General features: G+C 38.5%; 1 protein-coding gene across 2 annotated transcripts; it reads left to right on the top strand.

Moving 5' to 3' along the window:
• The first annotated feature begins 1,528 nt into the window (after positions 1 to 1,528).
• Positions 1,529 to 16,300, top strand: pnoca (prepronociceptin a). 2 transcript variants are annotated; one of them, XM_042489937.1, is made up of 3 exons: positions 1,529 to 1,609; positions 12,843 to 12,973; positions 15,190 to 16,300. In XM_042489937.1, exons 2-3 carry the CDS (start codon positions 12,854 to 12,856, stop codon positions 15,805 to 15,807), a joined length of 738 nt encoding a protein of 245 aa, XP_042345871.1. In that variant the 5' UTR covers positions 1,529 to 1,609; positions 12,843 to 12,853; the 3' UTR covers positions 15,808 to 16,300. The 2 variants fall into 2 exon arrangements, with proteins under 2 accessions (XP_042345871.1, XP_042345863.1); XM_042489929.1 differs by having other exon boundaries at positions 12,840 to 12,973.
• The last annotated feature ends 5,834 nt before the right edge of the window (positions 16,301 to 22,134 follow it).

Here is a 22,134-nt window from a genome sequence, read left to right as displayed (position 1 = left end):
TCCCATTCTCATGAATGCGGTATCTCAAGAATTTTAGAACAATATCTTGTAGAAAAAAAGTCTAGCAGCAAGCACATCCCAAAGCAGTTAAATACTAGGTTTTGGACAGAACAAAAGGAGATACAAAAATACAAAAACACACTAGACTGCCCACTAGATGATGCTCTCATGAACATTTATTACCTCCACGTGTGATGTTTTGGGCCAAAACAAGCTACAGTCTAGGGAACAAACACACTGCCAATATTTCTTAGTGTCATATTGGGATTAATTGCTTTATTGAAAAGGTAAAATTGATGACAAGATCATCTGGCTGGAGTTTCGAAAAATTATCTATTTAAATGATCTAATTTAAAAAATTAGATCTCTAATTTAAAAAATTAGATCTCAGTGATTAAAATATCCTGAATAAGCTTCACATCTGAAGAAGGGCTTGGGCCTAAAACGTTGCATATGGAGGTAATAAATGTTCATGGGAGCATCACCTAGTGTGAGGACTCTGTTTTTGTATTTAAGGCAATTTCTTTAAATTTGGCACAAACATCCACCTGGACTCAAGGATGAACTGGTACAATTTTGTTGGTCAAAGATCAAGGTCTCTGTGACCTTGCGTCTGTCTTATTTTCTTAAATGGGATATAACACCTCAAAGGAATTTCGTCAAATTTGGCACAAATGTCCACTTAGACTCAAAAATTAACTTATGGTCAAAGGTCATTGTGACCTCACAAAACATAGTTTTGGCCATAACTCAAGAATTCATAAAGTAATTATGACAAAGTTTCACACAAATGTCTTACAGAATAAAATCATGAAGTGATAATATTTTACACCCTAAGATATGTAAAATACCTGCCTGCGATCAAAATCCTGCCATCATAATGCAAAAAATACTTTCCTGGCCATTAGTCAGAGTTATAACTAGCAGAAGGGGAGATGTTTGGCCATATACTGATTTGATGACACTAATCCTGGGCACATAGCTCAAAACTGTCCTATTTGTATGAATCTTCTGTGCTGTCGGGTTGAAGATGTGTGAAGCATCCATGTTTTAGAATTTGTAGCTTCTTTACAGCAACATCCATATTAGACACATTGTCTACGATAATGGCTACATATATCTGTACAGACCTGAATGTAAACTGTAACTGCAACTTGTCTGGTTTGCAGAGTCATACAATAGCGAGGTGGCAATTTTAGTTTTCTCCTGCAATTTTCTCTCTTCCCTCCCACCTTTTCTCCTCCTGCCTTTTGCCATTTACTTTTCCTCCTATCCTAACTCCTGTTTTCCCCTCCTCCTCTCTCTCCCTACTTCACGCACTCTCCCTGCTCTTACCCCATCTTCTCTCTCCTCCCTCCGTCTCTCCAGTTTTCATCCATCCCTCCCTCTCTTTCTCTCTGTGATGAAAGAGGGAGTTTTGAAAGAGAGAGAGAATTAGAGGAGGAGGTTGAAGGGGAGGGGTGGGTACCTATAAGAGCAGCTGGCTCCAGCCTCCACATGCAGCCAGAAAAACCACACTGAGACTGAGGGAGGGGAACGTATACGCTGACAAAACTCAACCTGCACCCGAAGGACCCTTATAGGCACCCGCTATCTCACCCAAACACAGGTAAGAAGACCCTGCGGGAGATTGATGGGGAAAAGAATTGGCTTGACCTCTGACCTTTGATACAGAATGTTTTGCATTTTTGACGTTAAAAAAACACTTGCTACTCTCGTTAATTGATTGTGAGGCAGGAATTAAGGAAGACTATTTTAATTGTACGATAGTCTCACTTCAGAAAGTGGAAAGTACCACTGTAGTGGCTGCTTCTAGTGGATGTCGGTAATTTTGCAGATTTGGAGATTGCAAAAAAAATTGAATTCCCTTTTAAGTATACCTAATTTCAACTGAAAGAACTGGATACCAGGGAGGAAAAGGGACACTTTGGAAGCTTTTTTTCATCCCTGTTAAGTTACACTTTATTTTCTCTAGTCCATCTTTGTCTCCATCACTTGTCTATCATCCACGGCTGCTGTAGGGTCCCACGCTAACTCCTGCAGCAGTGTTGTCGTGATGCTGTGACCCTCTGACCCTCTGACCCTTAAGCTGCTTATAATGACACTGATCAAAGAATTTAAGCTTCCTTCGTCTATTATTGACAGACAGAGTGAGTTAGGACACTTTCTCCGGTCGCTCTAGTTGACAAACCACCATGATTGCGTGTTTTATTAATGCATCACCTCTAAAGTAACTGCTCCCCCCCAAGGTCAAATATTACGTCTGAGTGGGTTAAAAGCACGAGGTAGTGGGGATGTGCACACTACAGGGAACACGAGGTGTAGCAGTCCAGTGAGGACATGCAGTTTATTTTGTCAAGAGGGAAAGGTCACAAATCGTTCAGCCCGATTAGTCATTAATCGTTAAGGCCTGATTTACTGCCGCGCTCTTGTGGGTTTCATGAATGAAAGGAGAGACTTCACAGAAAGCTGCTGTGTGTTTACGCTGTAGCTTAAGACACTAATGAAAAGTAATTTGGGTGAGTGCACATTGATTAATCAGGGGCCGATTTCAGGCTCACTTCATTAGAAGATTATTTTTAAGTTTTCGTCTTAAGGTAACTGAGTCGATATGTTAAGATACTTTGTTTTTAAAGGCAAAAATCTGCTAAATGATCATTTTTTTAATCCAGCTGGCCACCAACGTCATCAGAAGTTGATGTATGGTTGCATTTAGGTTGTGATGTCGAGTGACAAAAATTCTATGTCAAATCAACGTCTAATGCCAACTTCAAAATGACGTATTGTACTGATGTCAGATGACACTGATATTTTGATAGTTTTTTGTTGTGTTGTTTAGTAACGTCTTCCAAATGTCTTTAGTATAAATCTGTTTAGCCATTAAGTATGAAGAACAAAACCAAATGTCTGCAAAACATCATGTTATTGTACACACAATTGGAAATTCTAACATATTAGACATTTATCAAAAAATCATCAACCCGATTTTAATACCAATCAAAATCAAGAGTCCAATATCTTTCTGACATTATGTTGACGTCTGGTGCCAGCTGGGAAAAATAACTTAATTCTAAAAGTTTAATACATGACAAAAATATGAAATATTACAGAGCAATGGATATCTGTAGACTGATTTTTTTACTTTTTAAAAAAATATCTAATTATGTTGTAATGTGAAATGTGACCTACTTGTTAAAGCAGTGCTGTGGATCGAGGGTTTTGCTGATTACAAATATGAAAATGTCTCAGGATGTTTTTGCTGTAGACATTCAGAACCTGCTATGCAAACTAAAAAGCGTACGCTCAGTACATGAAGTGATATGATAGGTTAAAGAAAATAATGTAAATGGATTTAAGGGGATTTTATTGATCAAATATAAAGCATCTGGCCAGATCTGGCCCATGGTCTGATTGACTGGTTAAATAACAGGCTAAGTATGATTGATGTGATCTTTAATGAAAAATATTTGAATGGCATTACTAAAAAACCTTTAGAAGAACAGTATAAATTGTTTCTACATTTTATGATTTGAAATTAAGATTGAGCAATGATTTTCACATAAAAACTACATTTATTATTCAAACTTATAATCATAATAATACTGATTATTATTATTAGTTTTTAGTTGTTGTTGTAGTAGTAGCAGCATTTCCTTTTCTGTAGTGATACTACCTACTAATATTTTTTTCCTGAAGCCCTCAGGCAGGTATGTATAAAATCCATTATTAAGTTTTTTTTTTAAGCTCTCAGGAAACTATTATGAAGTTAATAAAATTTAAGAATGGGTCTCACCTTGTTTCATGTTGAATAATTAAACATGGTATTTATGTTTAGCCTGGGGCTCACTTTCCATCTGACTTTGAAAGAAACTCTACAAACAAAGGCACTGTTTAAAATGGTTTACTTTAAGTAAACCTGTTACACAGGTGCTCTTTCAACAACCATCGATGGTAACAGACATGAAAGTGCATGTATCTGATTTTAATTATCTGACAAGCTTATTGCATATCAGTCAGAAGCTGACGCTGATCTACAGATAGCACTCAGGAAACAATGCTGTTTTGAACTGATTCAGAGAAAATAAGAGGCTGTTTTGTAATACCTTAGAGCACATACTCAAAGCAATCCTGTAACAGATTCTGGTAGCTGTGAAATGTGTTATTTTTCTGATTAGCTTTGCATCATGTTCTAGCATCTTTGCATTGTCGTCAATGAGGCTTTGCGGAATAGATCCCAGAGTAAATAAATTAACCTGAGTCAGGATGGATAAAATATATTAAAAGGAAGCTATAATAGCTATTAATAGCTGTGATATGTAGCTGATTTTAGGAAAAAAATACATCAGTTTTCCGAGATAGTTGTCAGACAAACCATCTGTTGATGAATGTCTTGTGTGCATTGTGTTCCTGTGGACAGATGGCCAAACATAGATGAGGTGACAATGACATACGGGACAGAGAGAGAGATTCTAACACCTACTGTAATAGAATTTCAAACTGAAAATGTTTGAAATATCCGACACAGAGCTTGTGAACCTTTTGGTGCAAGTTCCTCCGAGACAAAGGACATGGTGGTATTTCTATTTCAACATCAGTCTTGGTGGAGACTATCAGAAGCCCCAGTAAAGTGACAAGACAAGTTGTGTTGTGCGGAAAGAGTGCCATTCTTGTTTGTTTCTGGACTTTAAATACCCCAATTGGCATCATTCTGTCTACCTACACACGCATTAAACAGCTGGATGCATCAAGTGCAAACACTTTCTGTAAAGTGTTGCAGTTGCGGACCCATTTCAACAGCCGCGTGTCTCATCTCAGTATCGGTGACTTTGTTGGTTCACTCTGCAACACTCATATTAACTTCATGAAACCACTCAATACATTACCATTTTTCACAGGCTTAATGGGTAAAATGAAGGGAGGATAAGGAGCATTGGATCACAGGTCACTTGGCATTATACGGGTGTGTGCAGCTCTGGTGGCTGCACTGAATTGGCTGTGAATGTGGAGTGGAGTTAATCCAAGGATACAATGTTCCTAACACAGCAGGGTCCCTGTCCATCCTTTTGTACTGGGAGGATTTCAAAGATCCTTCTTCATGCCTGCTTGCCGCCCCCAGGGTGCTCCTCTTTCCCCCTGCCTGTTTCTATATCAAAGGAGAACTGACTCGTCAGATGTAGTAGCACAAATTTTAATTGTTGGGGCAGAGATACACATTTTCTTGTGTATTTCATGAATGTTCTGAGGCACAGCAAAGATATCAGAGCACAAAGGCCCTCGTCTTTCTTTAGGCTACTTGATTTGCTTTCGGGCCATCTTGGTATTCTAGGAATTGAAGCAAATGCATTTAGAGACCAAACTAAATGTTGAAATAAGTCTTAGTCAGATAGAATTGTTCATATCTCCTCTCTGTGCTTGACGTAAGGATGTATTAAGAAAGCTGGATACACTTGCTGCCAGTTTTATCCATTCATATAAGCCTCATGGCTGTAATTCTGAGTCTGAGACAGGAATTTCTGACAGCTGTAATGGGCGGTCTCCCACCTGGTGAAAAGAACTAACAAACCACAAAATGGTAGCAAGGCCACCATCACAGACATGCAGCAAGCATGAATTTGCAATAACTGTGACTATGTACACACAGGCATCGCCCCATTGCCACGCCCCCTTTTGGTCAATTGCCATGACCACAAACACACATCTTCACATGCTCACACACACATGCACAAACACAAATCTAATCTTCATAAGGCAAAAACTGTTGCCACCAAAGGGTAGGGATACTTTGAAGACTGACCAGCCAATCAATTAGATAAATTTTAAATTTTAAAAACAGAGCGAGCTATAGAGCTGCTGATAGCAGCTACAGTACGTTATAAAGAATAATATGATTCATTCAGGTGATTTAAATAAAGAGCAGCTAAAAAAATGTCATGGTGTTTTGGAGGTGACCCAATGTGTAGAATTAGCATAGAATTTAGAGAACATTACCAAGGCAAGAAAGTGACAGAGGGCCAGCTCAGTGAGCTAGCCACACCTAAATGAAATGCAGCCGTTTTTATTGTTATGAGTTGCACCTGTATCTGATCGAGTGAGTTTGAACTTGCTGATTCTAAACATCCTTACACAATGTGTTTGGCCACATAGTCCATCCATAAATCCATTTTCATCCAAGTCAAGGTGACAAGGGTAACAGGCTGAAAAGAGTACTCCAGACGTCCCTCTCCCCAGCAACACTTTCTAGCTTTCACTGTGGGATCTGGAGGCGTTTTCAGGCCAGATAAAATATATAATCCCTCCAGCGTGTTCTGGGTTCTTGTGCCTTCAATCAGTTGGACGTGCCCAAAAATTTCTTATGAGGTGTCCTAGAGGCATCCAGACCAGATATCTAAACGATCTGCAATGTTATTCTTTCAGTCACTACCCAAATCTCATTACCGCAGGTGAAGGCTGGAACGAGCTTTGCCTTCTGACTCAGCTCACTCCTCACCATGATGGTCCAGACTGGTACAATGCCTACATTACTGCTGATGCCACTCCGAATGACCTGTCCATTACACATTCTATGTTACCCTCATTCTTGAACAAGGCCGCAAAATACTCCAAATTCTTTGCTTTAGGGAGTAACTCACTCCGAATCCAGGTGGGCAATTTTGTGGCAGAAAACCATGGCATCAGACTTTGAGGTGCTGACCCTAACCCTGACCGCTTCACACTTTGTAAAGCACCCAATGTGTAGTGGAGGTCATGCCGTGATGAAGCTAACAGAACCACATCATCTGCAAAGAGCAGTAATTCTGCCCATAGTCATGCCCAACTTATAATACAGGAATACAAAGGAGGGAAACAGTGGACAAACAAATACATTTAATATTTGTGCAGGTTGGATAAAAAATAAAACAACGTACCCCTTAAAATATAAACAAAAACAAAAAAATCAATTTAAAATAAGTTTGATGTGACCGCTGTGTAAGTGTGTGAGCACACCTCTCAACAATTAATCAACCTCAAGTGATTAGGTCCATGGAGAAGGGAAATTGATTTGGCTCAGTGTGTCTGTCTGTAATGGCTTCAGCATGTATATAGCCACGTCACACACAGTTTGACTGACTGGGAACAGAGATAATCAAAACGCCCACTCTTTAGACACATCAGTGAGCTGACGTGACCTCTGACCAGAAGACAAGTAGAAGGATCATAACAAATAATGTCTTTGGCCAGTAACAGGGGAAATGCAATTGCACTACTATCTAGGCAGACCTATTATGCTGTCTTATGATCAATCTAATCAAGCTTGATACAAAAATAAGGCGAGTGTAGCTCCAATATCACGTAACAGGTCAAAAAAGTAAGTGTGAAATGACTTCTTATTTTCATGAAGCAAAATCTAGTGGATTCTGTATTTAGCATTTAGTTTTTGTGGCATGAATAGCAGAATAGTAAGAATAGTAAAAATCTCTTGTAAACTGTTGTGCCATTGGCAATCTTGGAACACATTAGCTATTGGTCTTACAACAACAGCCAAAATTTTGGGAGATCCTGTGTCCCAAACTTGACTTTGCTGAAAACAGATATTGAGCAAGCAGATAAAAACAAGTGGCAAAATTGGGAGCAAACCTTAAATTTGTACTGTATCCCCTGATATATTGTTTTGAATCTGCTTTCATCCATCCACAAAATCTCGTCCTGTTGCCTACAGATTCTGAGTACATATCTGTTTATGGAGATTATGCCAGTGGTAGTAGTAGTTGTGTCAGGGTTTGCATGTGAAAGACAAAGACTGAGAAATTGTATGACGGAGTGTGAGGGGGAGGGAAACAGTATGAGTGGGTGAGAATGTGACTTAAAGAGAGAGAAAAAAACACAGATAGTTTGAGAAAGAGAGAGTTAATGAAACCAGTAGGTAGATAATGCAAGGTAGTGACAGGAACCATTAAATATATTGTGGTACATTAGATATTTTCAGTCAATGTGACTGATAATATAGATCAGCTGTCCTGAAATGTGCCACATCAATGACCACTCTGGCATTTTGCCAGATAGCCATCAATATTAAAACAAAGAGAACAATGTATTTTGAGTGGGCCCAAGACAAGCTGTCAATTAAACTGGCTTTTCTGACAGTTAAAGTAGTCTACTATGTGGCTCCAGGCAGAAGACTATATAACACTTAATTACCTGTCAAACTGACTCATCAACCAACAAAGCCAACATCATGAATATGCTCTAATTATTCAATATTTAATCTGTTTTCATTTCAACATGCTGGCTTGCTCTCCTTTAAGGGTGTGGAAGTTATTATTCTTCAGTTTAATTTAAAGTTATCAGATTTAAAGCTGCAGTTTTTAGGGCCAGTAGCAGTTGGGCACGATAATCTTAGTGTTAGTACTTCAGAAAATCCTTAAATAATTAATCAAGTCCGTTACTATTTCATCGCCCCAATTGTCAGACACATACAGGCTTTTTATATATGAAAAGTCAATAAAGGAAAACTTCATTTGCATATTGATACAGACTGGGTTTGAACTAGCACACTGAACTTTTCAATTAGATTTAACTCGAGTCATGAAAGAGCGTTACTTATAATTCGATGAAACACCAAACCCCAGAATGCAAATTAGGCTCCCACAAAATAAGCAATTTCTGATTTTCTTGCTGTTCTTGCAGAGACATATGTAACTACTGTGTGTCCAAATGTCCAGACTGACATGACATGAAAGCACAATCAAACTCCCACTGACATTAATTTGACAGTATTGTGAATATTACGTTTAAATAACTTGATAATGTGCAGTCCGGCTTTAAAAAATAAATATGAACGGCACAACGGATGCACCCTGCTATTTTGTTCAACCATGTGTGAATAATCCGGCTTTAAGTCGTTCTTCGGGTTGAGAGTAATTTATTTTGTACTTCCTGTTCTCGTTTAGAAAACGGCAGTAATGAAAAAAAAGTGGGAAAAAGGTGGAAACAGTTGATAACACAGCGTGAGAGAGTTTGACAATATTGTACTTAGAGTGCGTCGTGAGTTGTTGGATGACGCAACTATGAATCAGACAGGAAACTACTTTTGAATATTTCTGTAACTTTAACTGTACATATTTATGGTTGACTACACATACTTTTTAATCTTGAGGATGGTCATGATGGTTTGGTGTTTTCCAATTTAAGCAGGCTAAGCTTGTTGAACTCACAGTTACACATACAGATGCTTCCCTGAGACAGAGAGAACCTGTGCTGATGTTCACTCTTGGTTAGGTGACATTTTTCTGAATACAGGTAATGTTTAAGATGACACCAAATGCTATTGATGCTCTTTTTTAACCTTGAATTGCAACTTGGATAAGATGTTCCTCAGGTGGCAAAACAGCTCATGTGGTCACGCTGTAACAAGTTGAGCCTAGATGATAGATACTACTGAGAGATACTGTATGGACAGAGGTTCCTCTCATCCGAAAAATGGTCTTTATATCATCAACTGGACTGTAAGACCTCCATCAGCAGCACCTCAGCGCAGCACCAGACAGTAATGACTTAATTAACTGGTTTATTTAGTCGTTAATCAGTTAATTAAAGGCAGAGTAATTGGATTTTAAGGGCTCTCAAGAGAACCTGGGAGACGTCAGTTGAAGACCACATAAAAAATCAGTCATTTAGAAGTCTAATTCATTTTTACTTTATAGACAAGGGGACAGATAAACAGATAAAGACTACATTTAATGGAATGCGAAACTATCTGTGAACGTCATATTTATCGGTTATATCCTGAGCGAGGCTTGAGTGACTGCAGTCGGGCTGTTTGTATGCTGTGTACATCAGAAATGATTTGTTTTCAGCAGGGAAAGAAAGAGTTAGGACCCCAACCTGGCCACAATAGTTCCCTGCAGTTGCATTCAAGTAAAATTTAGACCACTTCTTAAACCTCAAATGACAGCTGTCTAAGCATATTTTGAGGAGTCATGTTTATTAATGTTTCCCAAAGTTAAGATTATTGTGGAAAAATCATTCTCACAGGGGAAAAGATTTGCTCTGCCCTGTTTTAACCCTTGCTTTAAGCACATAGACATATAACATGGCACACAATTTAGTGTTTTCTTCAAATACTATAAATTTTTAGTTTGCAGCATGGCTCTGGGGTTGGCCATGCTGCTCCATTGATGGGTTTCCACCACTTTGGTACACTGAAATACCTTAACAACTACTGACGGATTACCATGAATCACAGGCCTTCATGGTTCCCAGCTGATGAATCTTTATGACTTTGGTGATCCTGTGACTTCCGTTAGTGCCACAGTGAAGTTGACATTTGTGGTTCGAAGTGAAATATTTCAATAATAAATGGATGAATTGGCATGACATTTGGTACAAATATTCATGTTCCCATCAGGACAAACTAAACCTCTTGTGTAGCACCATCAAAATTTCCTTATTTTAATAGCCTCCTTTGTTTAATGGCCAAATACTTACTTACAGTTCCCCCATTGTGAAGGGTTGTCTGTTTGGGAAGTTCTGGACATATGAATAAACAAATGAGCAAACAAATGGTTGTTTGGGGGATGAAGTTCTTCTTTAAACCGATATGACTCATTCTCACGGAGCTGCTAGTGAGCAATAGATTTTACAACTTGTTAGAATATACTATTCTATAGTTTCATAGTATTGAGATGAGCATGCATTCTGCTTTTATTGTCTTCACTCATTTCTAAAATAAAGACAAAACAACTGTATGTGTATGCATCTCTGGTGGCGCCTCAGTAGATAACAGAGTCGAGAAGATGTTAAGTCTCCTTGATGCATTATTCTTAACGACTGCAGTTAATTTTTGGAAGCAAAGTCAGCACGAAGTCAGTGACAGGAGGTTGGAGAATGAGATGCATTTTGGCCAAATGAACACACCCAAGCTGTTTGTCTAAATCCACTGCCATCTGCCAATCCCACCCCGCCCTTAGCTGTCCTCCAATATCCCTGCCTAAAATGACTCTGCTGCTCTTTTGTCCTTCACTGACAAACCCATCCTCTTTCCTTTTTGACGAAAGACGCACTCAACACACACTTTTATTGTTTGCACACTAGAACACTGATTAATTTTGATTAATTTTGCAGAGCTGCTGTTTAATGGGTAGTTAGAGATTGGAATGAGCTGTTGTGCAATTACACCTTTATCAGTTTTTAATTACTCTGAATAAAGTCCACATTTCTAAGACATTATAAAGTGGTGTTTGACTGAAGACAAATTAGTTTTACTTTCAGCCGTGTCAGTTTAATAGATAATGATAACAACCTACAGTTAACTGAGCAGTGTAGTGGAAGTGTGCCTGTTTGTGTGTGTGTGTGTGTGTGTGTGTGTGTGTGTGTGTGTGTGTGTGTGTACTTGAATTTATATTTGAGTATATCTACCAATGTACTGTATGGTTGGCATACACAGTTTGCCATACATACACAGTATGACTGAGTGTCCATGTGCTGCGTATGTTTATGTGTCAGAATGTTTTGTGGATGTGTGTTTTAGTTTGTGTGTTTGTCTGCAACAAACAATGACTCAGTTCATTGCCAAAGGCATTAATTGCGGCATCAATTAAAGGAGTTAACGAGTTTGTTTAATGAGATGAAAACTCTGGTTGTGTGTCTGACGTCAGACTCACCAGACTGGGCTGTTTCTGCCAGAATAAGGTCAAACGATTTTTCATTTGCTCTTTTTCATCATTTCAGTAGTTGTTGGTCAAATTTTATATCTGCTGTGCCCTCTGGTCCTTCTGTTTGTCCCTTGGTCTTACTTCTAGTCCCCTATGATACTTTTAATGTGTAACTGTCCTCTGTGTCCCTCTTTTTCCTTTTGCAGTATCAGATGCAGCAAAAAAAAAAACCCTAGATGTAGCTCACATAAATGTAATGCAGTCATATTTAATGTTATCACCTGCACATGCTTTTCCTGCTATGACAAGCCAAAATATCTGCTGTGAAAAGTTCTTTTCCAGCATGCATTCAGTAAAGTAGCAATAGAACACGTCAGCTTAGCATACAGGCATAAGCGCGGGGAAACAGCCAGCCTTGCTTTGTAAAACATGCCAACAAACTAGAAAACAAAAGAAAATACACATTGTGTTAAAGTATAGGCTATTTAACACACAAACACATGTAACACTCATTCCAAGCTGCTTAAGCGCTCGTTAATGACCAAAAAACAGCTGTGCTAGGCAATATGACAGCGTGGAGCATCTTATACCTTATCCTACACATACTTTTAGACCTTTTCAGCGACAACACTAGGGTGATTCTTTGATGTACTGGTGGTGGCTTGCTGGCTAAGAAGATATTACATGACTATGTAACACCTTTAAAGTTGTTAGAAGCGGCATTTCCCTTTCTTTTTTTTGTTTTTGTGAATGCTAGCTTACCTGTTTCGTCCTGTTTCCAGTCTTGGTGTTAAGCTAGCTCTCAATGTATCTTTGACTTATGCTACCTAAGATAAACAGCTGTTACTATTTATGTGTGAAAAGACAAAGGTCCTGACTGGGGAATAAAATACAAACCACTTTATTTTGCCTTAATTTTTTTCTTTTTACTTTTTTTGTCCATTTTTTTTCTTTTCATGGGGATATTTTGCCATGTCATTATATTGTCATGTTATGTTTAGCCTATTATTAAGTGTCAAATAATTCTACCGCAACGTAATTGACCTTAGAAACATTCTTGGTTAAGACATTTAATATATATTATATGAACTGGAAATTTCTAGACAACCCAGCCACTGCATTAGAGAAAATCAAGATAAACTGTATGATGAGTTGAGTGTTAAGTGTTTGGACTGAACATGTGTATTTGCTGTGTCCTGTGTTGTGCAGCAGACGGTGGGACCATGAAGACTGTGGTGGCGCTGCTGCTGCTCTGTCTGTGTGATCCTGGACAGACTGACTGCCAGACAGACTGTCTGTCCTGCAGCAACATCCTGCCCAAACAGCTCAGTTTCAACACCATGGTGAGGAGTGCACGCACACACACACACACACACACACACACACACACACACACACAGACTGAAGATTGCAAGAGTTGAGCTCCCACACAAACAAACAGAGGGGAAAGTCCATTGTCTCCACTGGTGTTAAAAGCAAAACAAAACAAAAAGTGGAAAACAAACCACACTATGAAATATTAGTTTGCAAGTCTACCTTTCAGACAAAATCCCACTATATCTCACACACAGTCCCACACAACCCAAATCTCTCCACCAGCCTCTTTTAGTTTGGTGATAAAATAAGTGAAAACCACTCACCCCACCTTCCTGTATTTATCCCATCCTCCCATCCTGACTCAACAAATTACCCTCTTGGCATTTGAGTTTTTAATTTGTTGTGGCTAATTGATTCCTGGGGATAGATGTGTGTTTCTCCTCTCAGTGCTTATGCCTGGTGGTTGTTTCTCTTAGGACTATGACATGTGTGTCTCTCCGACATTTTGGAAGACATTTAAGTGCACATGGCTTTTAACAAACAGCTTTGAAAGCAATGTTGTATTGGGCTCTTTAAAAGGGCCTTAAATGACCTATAGATGGGCATTTATTTTCTTCTCCTTAAACAGCTCTGCCACATGCCATTTACTGACTTACTGCCCCTTTTTAGAATCCCTGTCTTCCTCTGCTTATTGTAATTACCAGTTCTCCTTTATCACTATCAATCCTCCCAGGCTAAAAGGCATTTTACTTGTTAACCAATAATGGATCAGAGCTTCCATGATTAGTACACTTCATGGAAACAGTAGATGATTTAAAGCAATATGGTATTTCATGCATAATATACAGTGAATACTTAGCCTTATTCTGACAGATACACTTCGAAGAGGAAGCTATACAGTGTAGGTGATATATAAGCTAGAAATCCAATCGATTTCCTTCTGTCACATTAAATTTTGTATTGTCCCAGCAAGGGACTTGCCTCTGAAACAAACCCAGCACATCAGACGCATTGAGTAACACACAATCTACATCATCATCATGAGAGACATATTTGAAACACAGTTGTAATTGACAACTGTGACACAGTTGTAACTGCTTCTTGCGTCAAATAGGTAATTTAAAAAACAAACAAAACAAATGCAACTGTTGTATCTTACAGTGAAAATGCATTCAACTTTCCACCATCCTGAGAGCAGCAGACAAGTCCTTGCTATGGTCATGTCTGGTACATGAAAGGAAATGTGTGCTGTTAGGTTCAGTTTGCTTGGTTACTGTCTGTTTATGAAAACACATTACTGTAGTTTCTACCTGACACAGGTCTACAAGCTGTATTACAGTTTTGGCATTGTGAAGTGAAGAGGAAAGATGCAAAGTGATATTCCTATTGCTTAATTTACCAATATTGAGTGGAGAGCCACATATAGCATATTTTGAAAGTCAAGCCATTAAAATTGATCCAAGGGCCACATTTGGCCCCCAGGCTGGACTTTGGACACGCCTGACCTAAATGAACATCAAATATAGTGAAGTTCAGAGCCACAACCATGACAACATAACATTGCTTGGAAAATATCCAACCTTTACCACTGGCTTTCTTCTGGCCTTCTTTGAAGAGAGGTCATTACTCAAACTGTCAAAGTCCAACTCCTGAACAAGTCTCTCTGTCATTCATGTCCTTAGTTCATTTTTATCCTGAACATATCTAAAAGACATGGGCTTCTCCCACGTTCAGAAATGCAATGCAAATGTTTCCAGTAGCAAAAAACATCTGCAAATGCATTTTTTTTGTCACTAAAATAAGCCCCTATGGCTTAGGAAGCAGTATAGTCTTCATGTGAACTTGTGCTTCAAGACCAGCAATGTGGGCATTAGCATCATCAGCAGCATTGTGGCACCGGCACCACTGGTAACAGTTTGTAGCAAAGCGACATCATCTTCAGCTTCACTGCCTTTTTGGAGTTTACGCTTTGCTGATGTGTGTTGTTTTCTCCATGTTGACAACAGCAGTGACATTTAACCTACAGTAATCTGTCAATGCATGAACCTGAGTAAAAAAATTATAGTAATCTATCCATTAGTTTTAATCCATGTGTTCTGATTAATGTGGTGGACCAACCAACTACATGCCCGATAAACCAACATTGCCATTCCAAGAGCCACGCTAAAAATGGATTATTTTATTATATGAAGTGATTTCAGAAAGAAATTAAAAATGATCTCTTGTTTTTTGTCTCTGTCAGGTGTGTCTCACTGAGTGTGAAGCCAACATCTCACCAGCCTACTCGTGGGACTTCTGTTGTAAGTTACTGTCCTCGCCAATTTCCTCATTTACTGGTACCATGCCGAAAAGATCTCAGGAGGAGGTGGAGGCTCTTTTTCCTGAGGAGGAGGAGCAAGTGGAGGGAGGTCTGTTGCTGCCCTTTGCATTACAGAGGTACAGTCCCTTGACCCGGGCGCTCGGGGTGGACGAGAGAGATCTGGGTGGCAAAGGCAGCCAGCTGAACACTGCCTACAATACCCAGAACGCCCTGTCTCTTGATGATGAATATGAGGAGGAGGCAGGGCAGGACGAAGGGGCTGCTGATGCGGCAGCAAGAGGACAGGGTGATGCAGGGCTGAGTGTCTCCAAAAGGTTCGGCGGCTTCGTCAAAGGGAGGCATGGCTACAGGAAGCTGATGTCTCCTGGAAGATCGTACCAGAAGAGGTATGGTGGTTTCATCGGCATTCGGAAGTCAGCTCGCAAGTGGAACAGCCAAAAACGTTTCAGCGAGTTCCTGAAGCAGTATCTGGGGATGAGCACTAAAGCCACTGAGTACAACAGCGTCTCAGAGGACCTCACCCAACAGAATGAAGTTTAACAATGTGCACCTTTACGTCACTGACATAAAACTATTTCCTGATGTATTTTCACTGATCTTATTTTGTATTTCACCAACATGTCAAACTTTAACTGCTGTCACAAAAGTTGAAATAATTAAAACTAAGTAATTAACCAAAAAGAGAAAACTAAGTCCATAATTCTAGGTACTGAATCGAAGGCAACTTCAGTTCTTAGAACTGAAGAAGCCTCTTGGATGACAGGTGAAATGTCTTCAAGGGACTAAAGCGAATTAAGTTGTCTATGATTTGGAACCTACAATATCCATGACCCAGATGACTGAGAATCTTCACCAACACTAAGCCCATGATCTAAGACGGCCATTGGTGTCCTCTTTGTCATAAGATATAACAATTTAACTTTTCTTTTCCTATCCCTTTTAATTATGAAGCAATGAATTTGCCTTTAATAACCAGACCCTCTATTATTCCTTTTTCAGACAGCTTAATCCTCCAGTCCAAACCTTTCAACCCAACCAGCTGGAAAAATGTCGGCGTTGCATGGTTCTGCAAACCACAGATTCAGAACATTTGTACATTGCTATGAAGCATATACAATGAAACTTTATGTAAAAATGTTATGTTTCAACAATACTGTGGTTGATGTGTGTGTAGGTTTAAGCACAAAAAGTACTCGGTTAAGGTTAGAAAAAGATTGTATTTTGGCTTAAAATACTTGGCTTTTAAGACACAACCCTGTCTGGAGGTGTCTCAGCAAAAAAAAAGACTTTTCTTGGCAATATCCCATTTGGACAAAACGTTTGGTCCCTAAAAATCACCCATGTTTGGTATCTAAAAAGCCACTTGTAACACAGCGATGGGACGACTGATTGCTAAAACATAAACGGCTTTGTTATTTATAGGTCTTGAACAGTGGTCTGCAGTATGGTAGGTGTCTCTCCTAAAACCATTGCATCTTCACTTAATCCCACTGTACAAAACCAAAGCCATAAAATCCTGGATATGGCCACTGCAATCTTGTGCTAGTGATGTCATTTAGAGCCAGAATCTAAGCTTTAGCAACCTCCACTGTATCAGGTTTCCACCTCTGCACCCGTCCAACCAATCAGAAGCAGTGCATCACATTGAAATGTTCCATGTTGTATGATGCATATAAAATGTGCATATGTAATGTATTTGTGGTTTGCAGAAAAATACAGTGTCAACATTCTTCTCAGTTGACTGGGCTGCATTTTCAGCATCCTTCAAAACAGCTGAGTTGAGCTGTGAGACTTTTTAATCCCTGGCATCTTTCAGGCACATGTCCAGCTCTTGGCACCCTGTCATTCAGACCTCCCATTTTGATGCCTGTTGTGGGAAGCACCAGTTTGAAATAATTTGATTAGCTACCCTAGCCCGTATCCTAATTAGCTCTGAAGGAAGCTCTCACTTTGGGAATTGTTGGTGGTCCCCAAGTGATATGCAGTTAAATATTTTACTGTTTAATGTAAGAGTAACATTTGCTTCTCTGATTCCCTTTATTATACTGTATATTTTACAGTGGGGGCCACTGGCTTAAGGCAGTTATTATTGTTGAAGGTGTTTAAGATGTCTAGCAGAACTCTTTATTATACTACCATCTTGTGGCAAAATGTATAACTCAGTCTCTTTTAAAGGACAACACTGATGTTTTTTTCTCTCCATGTTTAGGCATTATGGCTAGAGTAATGTCAGCAGTAATATAAATAATATTGTATGTGATTTGTGGTAAATAAATGAAAACATGCAAAAACACAGCTTAAAGTCATTGATGTATCACTGTGCCAAAACACAACTGAGACAGGGCTACTGAGGCAATTAAAAAAAAAAAGATCTCTTCAGTCTGGTGCACTGGTGAGGCGAAAGACTACACAGCTCTCAGTATTCACGCATAAATCCTACTAATCTGTCTGCCAAACTGATGTTATATACAAGTGAGCATCATCTCTGACTGGCTCCTGTGTCCAGACACCAGATTTCTGTATGTACAAACACTACTTGTTTTTTCTTTTCTTCAAACTGTAATGGTGTGAAATGTTGCCGACTATGTGACCTTGTAAATAGCTGAATTTGAACATGTCAATAAAAATAGTTTACTATTTCCTTTGTGGCTTGTTATGCAGCAACTGATTCTGTGTCTTGAGGTGTTTTGTTCTTTGGCTACATTAACCTCTTTACTTATTTTTAGTTACTTGTACATATTTTGAAAATAATATGCTTTTGTAAATAGATTATACCCTACATTAGGGTAGATAGGTTGTGATCATATTTTTGTGTCTTTATCTAAAGAATAATGAGTTCTGCTGTGGGCAGAGAAGGCTCAACTTGAACTCCAGGATACCTCCAAACATTTCCAGATAACAAGTACAGATAACATACCTCATTCCACTGCTGGAAATTCAGGTTTAGATAAAATCCAACCGACATTAACAACAAAAACAATAGACAGAGATCCTACAGGTTAAACATGCAGCATACTTTAGAAAGAGCTGAGCAGGTTGAGGATAGAAATGTGAAAGGGCTCATGTTAAACAATTTGTTTTTTAACCAAGCCAGTGGCACAGCTAATTTGCACTTATGTGTTTATAGTGCTGTGTTTCTTAAATGCATCATCATATTTTGTTCTTTCACACAGTTAGAGGAACCCCCTGCCAGCTGTCACACCTAATTTAGGATAAATCAGAGCGAGTTCAGGTGTATCATTTCCAATTCTGCCTTACTTTATTTTGCTTCATTTTTATACAAGAATCAAATCCATATTCATTTTTGTTCTGCCACCAGTAAGGGTATTTTGGAATTTTCTGTGCCTTATAACAAGCCTACAAAAGGCAGCTTTCCTTTTTTCTAGTAGATCAGCGGTTAAACGGTCCATCGGAGGAGTAGGTTCAGTAGGTTATACTTAATGAACTGACTTAGGAGCTTAAAAGACACATTTACAACCTGGTAACACTAAAATGTGTTGTTGTTAATGGCATTTGCAAAACACTGCCTATTAAAAAAGTATATACATATATATATATATATATATAATATGCTGGCATCTTGTGCCCCACTGTGGTAAATGTTGTTTATGCTCAGCAGCACTCCTAAATATTTCATGCTATTAACCTCATGTTACTAGGGTTAATACTGATGAAGAGTTTAAGATAATTTACCTTCTGTGTAATTTTGAATTATGATCTTAATGTCTTAATCTTAATGTCTAAGCAATTATATGATATTATTTTCAATAGAAAGAATAAAAAAGAAACAAAGACATGATGGATGACCATCAAAAAAAATATTTCTCTGAAGCAAAAGGTAGAAACACAGTAAGTGAGAAGTGGCTTGTTGAGATGTAAAAGTCGGGCCTTTTGTGAGTTATTTTAGGCTTCAGTGTGCATAGGCACTACACATCATAATAAATCTCTACCTGTGTGCTGCTCAGGACACAAAGAAGCACAGTGTTGAGTGTGAATGTATTTGTATAAGCAGTTTGAGAACACTGCAAGCAACAGTTTTTTAAACATGTGGTCATGTCTGTCAAGTTACCTAGTTTATGTTTTTCATAGTTTTCTGTGTCCTTAGTTCTCCCTGCCTTTGTCTGTTTTCTAAACCTGTCTACCCTTTTTGTTCTGCATCAGGGTTCTCATCTGAACTCACTCAAGGCAGCTTCTGTGATTGTCTGCCCTGATGTGTTTCACCTGTACCTATTTATCCCCAGCTCCCTTGTGAATTTAATCTGTGTGCTCCCTGTGCCAGTTTGTCTTGGTATCTTGTGTCAAGCATTCAACCATTCTTCCTTGTGTACATTTTACTTGGTTATTTAGATCCCTGCTAATACTTTCTAGCCCTTTTTGAATTGTTTATCTGTTTGACTCTCTGCCTGTGTACTGAACTATTTTTAAAAAAGAAAGATTTTTGATTTTTCCAACCTGTCTCCTGGGTCATGCTCTTTGAGTCCTTTTTTTCTGTCAACCAGTTTTGTCACAGACACTGTACCAGTTCTAAATCAGCTATAGATCAGATGTGTACAGTATGGAAAGTGTTCTAAACATGAACATTCTGGTAATCAGATATACGCAGTATAAACAGTGTTATAAATGCACTATGGATCACATATATACCATACAGAAAGCAGTATAAATATATATGGGTATGTGAGAACATCATGTAGTATGTATGTATAGTAGTGTGTCAGAAGAAAGAAAGTATGAGCCAGAAGCTAATGAGAAAAAATGGATACATTTTTAGCACTGGATGTGGATGACTTTTTTGCTCATTTTCAGGTAATTTTCTTTAATTTTTACAATAATTCCTTGCTATTTCTTGGACCTTTGCTTGAAGAAGAAATCAAGCCAATTTGCGAAGGTTTCAAAGGGTTAACAACCTAACCGTCCTTAAAATGAACAACAAATTCAGACCAAGAAGGAAGTGACTGTTACTTACCACATGAGGTGGAGTCTTGGAATATCCGGGCTGTTGTGTGCCTGTCAGCAACTTTCTCTAAGGACATCTTGTTGAGTTCAGTCTGCAGTCTAAACAGGGTACAGTTAGGATATTATTCCTGTTATTGTATTATGACATCTCAGACACCTGGATCAACGTCATTTCTCTTGTACTGCGCTCAGACTCCTTTCATAGGTATTTTAACCTTTGAACCCCAAATTGGTTTGATTTCTTTTAAAAACGTGGGGAAAAAGGCAATGACAAATTTAATTTAATTTAGATAGTGGAACACACAAATTTGTCACCAGATTTTTCTAAGTGGCAGTACTTGTGAGCTAACTTGCTGTTTAGAGTCCTGTTACGTTAACCCCACCACTACAAGCTGCCTGGTCCACCAGTAGAGCCGGGGGACAGACCTCTGGTGGTGCGTGCTGTGCACTATATAAAATAAATTAGCTGTGCTCTCTATCTGATGGTACTCTGTTCATACCTGTTGTATGAGGGTTCTGATGTCACACAGGCGCATAGGGGTAAAGTTGATCCTCTCAATGTAGTCAATAAGCTGGTGTCCAATATCTCGAACACCAGCGCCCCTCCATAGCCCGTGTTAAAGCATTCAAAGAACTTGACAATATTGCGCTGGTCAAGTTTAAAGCGCATCAGCTTCCTCGTCATGGGAATCTGGAGATATATGACAATTGACAGTGATGGTTAATTTTTTATGTTCACATGTGTAAAAGTCAGAGAAAATTATGCTGATATATGATGATTTATGGGTGTAAATGTCGTGTAGATGTCATGTTTCACAGAAACATGATCTCCAAGACTGATGTAAAACGTTCTTCGTTTAATGTATGTTTTGAGTGTAAGAACGTGTTATATGGTCAGGGTACTGTATAATTTCAAGATAACCCACTGATTTACGTCAATTTTATGAAAACTGGATGTACATAAATTATCTAAGAAATCTTGCTAATTCTGTTCTGTATTTTTATTTCTATCCAATTTATTGAAAGAAGTGAAAGCTGTTCTGTGGCAAATATGACTCTATGATTATTATGTGCGTAAAATAGTGATTTAAATAGTTATGTGAACAACTCTATAACTGAACAACTGTTAAGTTATAGAGATGTTTGAGGAAATGTGTTTCATAGGATGAGAATTTACCTTGAGAAAACCTTTTTTGTCTTTTTAATTAAATAGCTTAAAAGACAGTTTTGCTTTTGTTTAACTCAGTCCCTGTTTAATTGAATTCATGCAGACTGCTCATCTTTTTTTGGATTCTTCCTTCATCGTGGAAGCATGTGGGTAGTTTCTTCACAAAATTAAGCACAAGATGAGCAATTGATGTACAAATAGTCATTTTGTGGGTATAAAAAATATTTTGAAAATAAATTAAAAAATGTAAAGCCTAATATTTTTAGCTTTATGTGCCCTGTCAGAGACCAGAGAGTGCGGGTTTTCACATTATCTCTCTATTCCTATTGATACAGCTGTGATGCAGGCCATACCACCATCTAAACACCAGCTGCCATGCCAGGTGCTGGCATGACCATCGGGGTCAATCTGACCCAAGATCACTTGGACATGTGGATTCTCAGATTAAATCACCACCCCTGTGGTTAATGCATGATAGCTTCAATTATTATCCTACCTGAATACTGTTTAACCCAATTCCAAATTCTCAGACAGAAGTAGAAAAATTAGGTCAAGGTTATGAGTAGCCTAACTTTGATGGGGCTATTGTCCTCATTTAATGAGTAATCTCATCACTTTTTTAGGGGGTTGATGAGTGATAGACTACAAAATATTTTATTTTCAATATTCCCAAGTGTATGACTTTAACTTATCTCAGTTAAATTAGGCTAGTTGGTCAAGATGTTCCTGTGATATTAAGTAGG

Source organism: Plectropomus leopardus, chromosome 1, assembly GCF_008729295.1.
Source record: "Plectropomus leopardus isolate mb chromosome 1, YSFRI_Pleo_2.0, whole genome shotgun sequence".
In the NCBI taxonomy this organism is placed as follows: domain Eukaryota; kingdom Metazoa; phylum Chordata; class Actinopteri; order Perciformes; family Serranidae; genus Plectropomus; species Plectropomus leopardus.
Note: the sequence above shows the minus strand (reverse complement) of the source record. Positions and strands in the feature narration are given on the sequence as shown.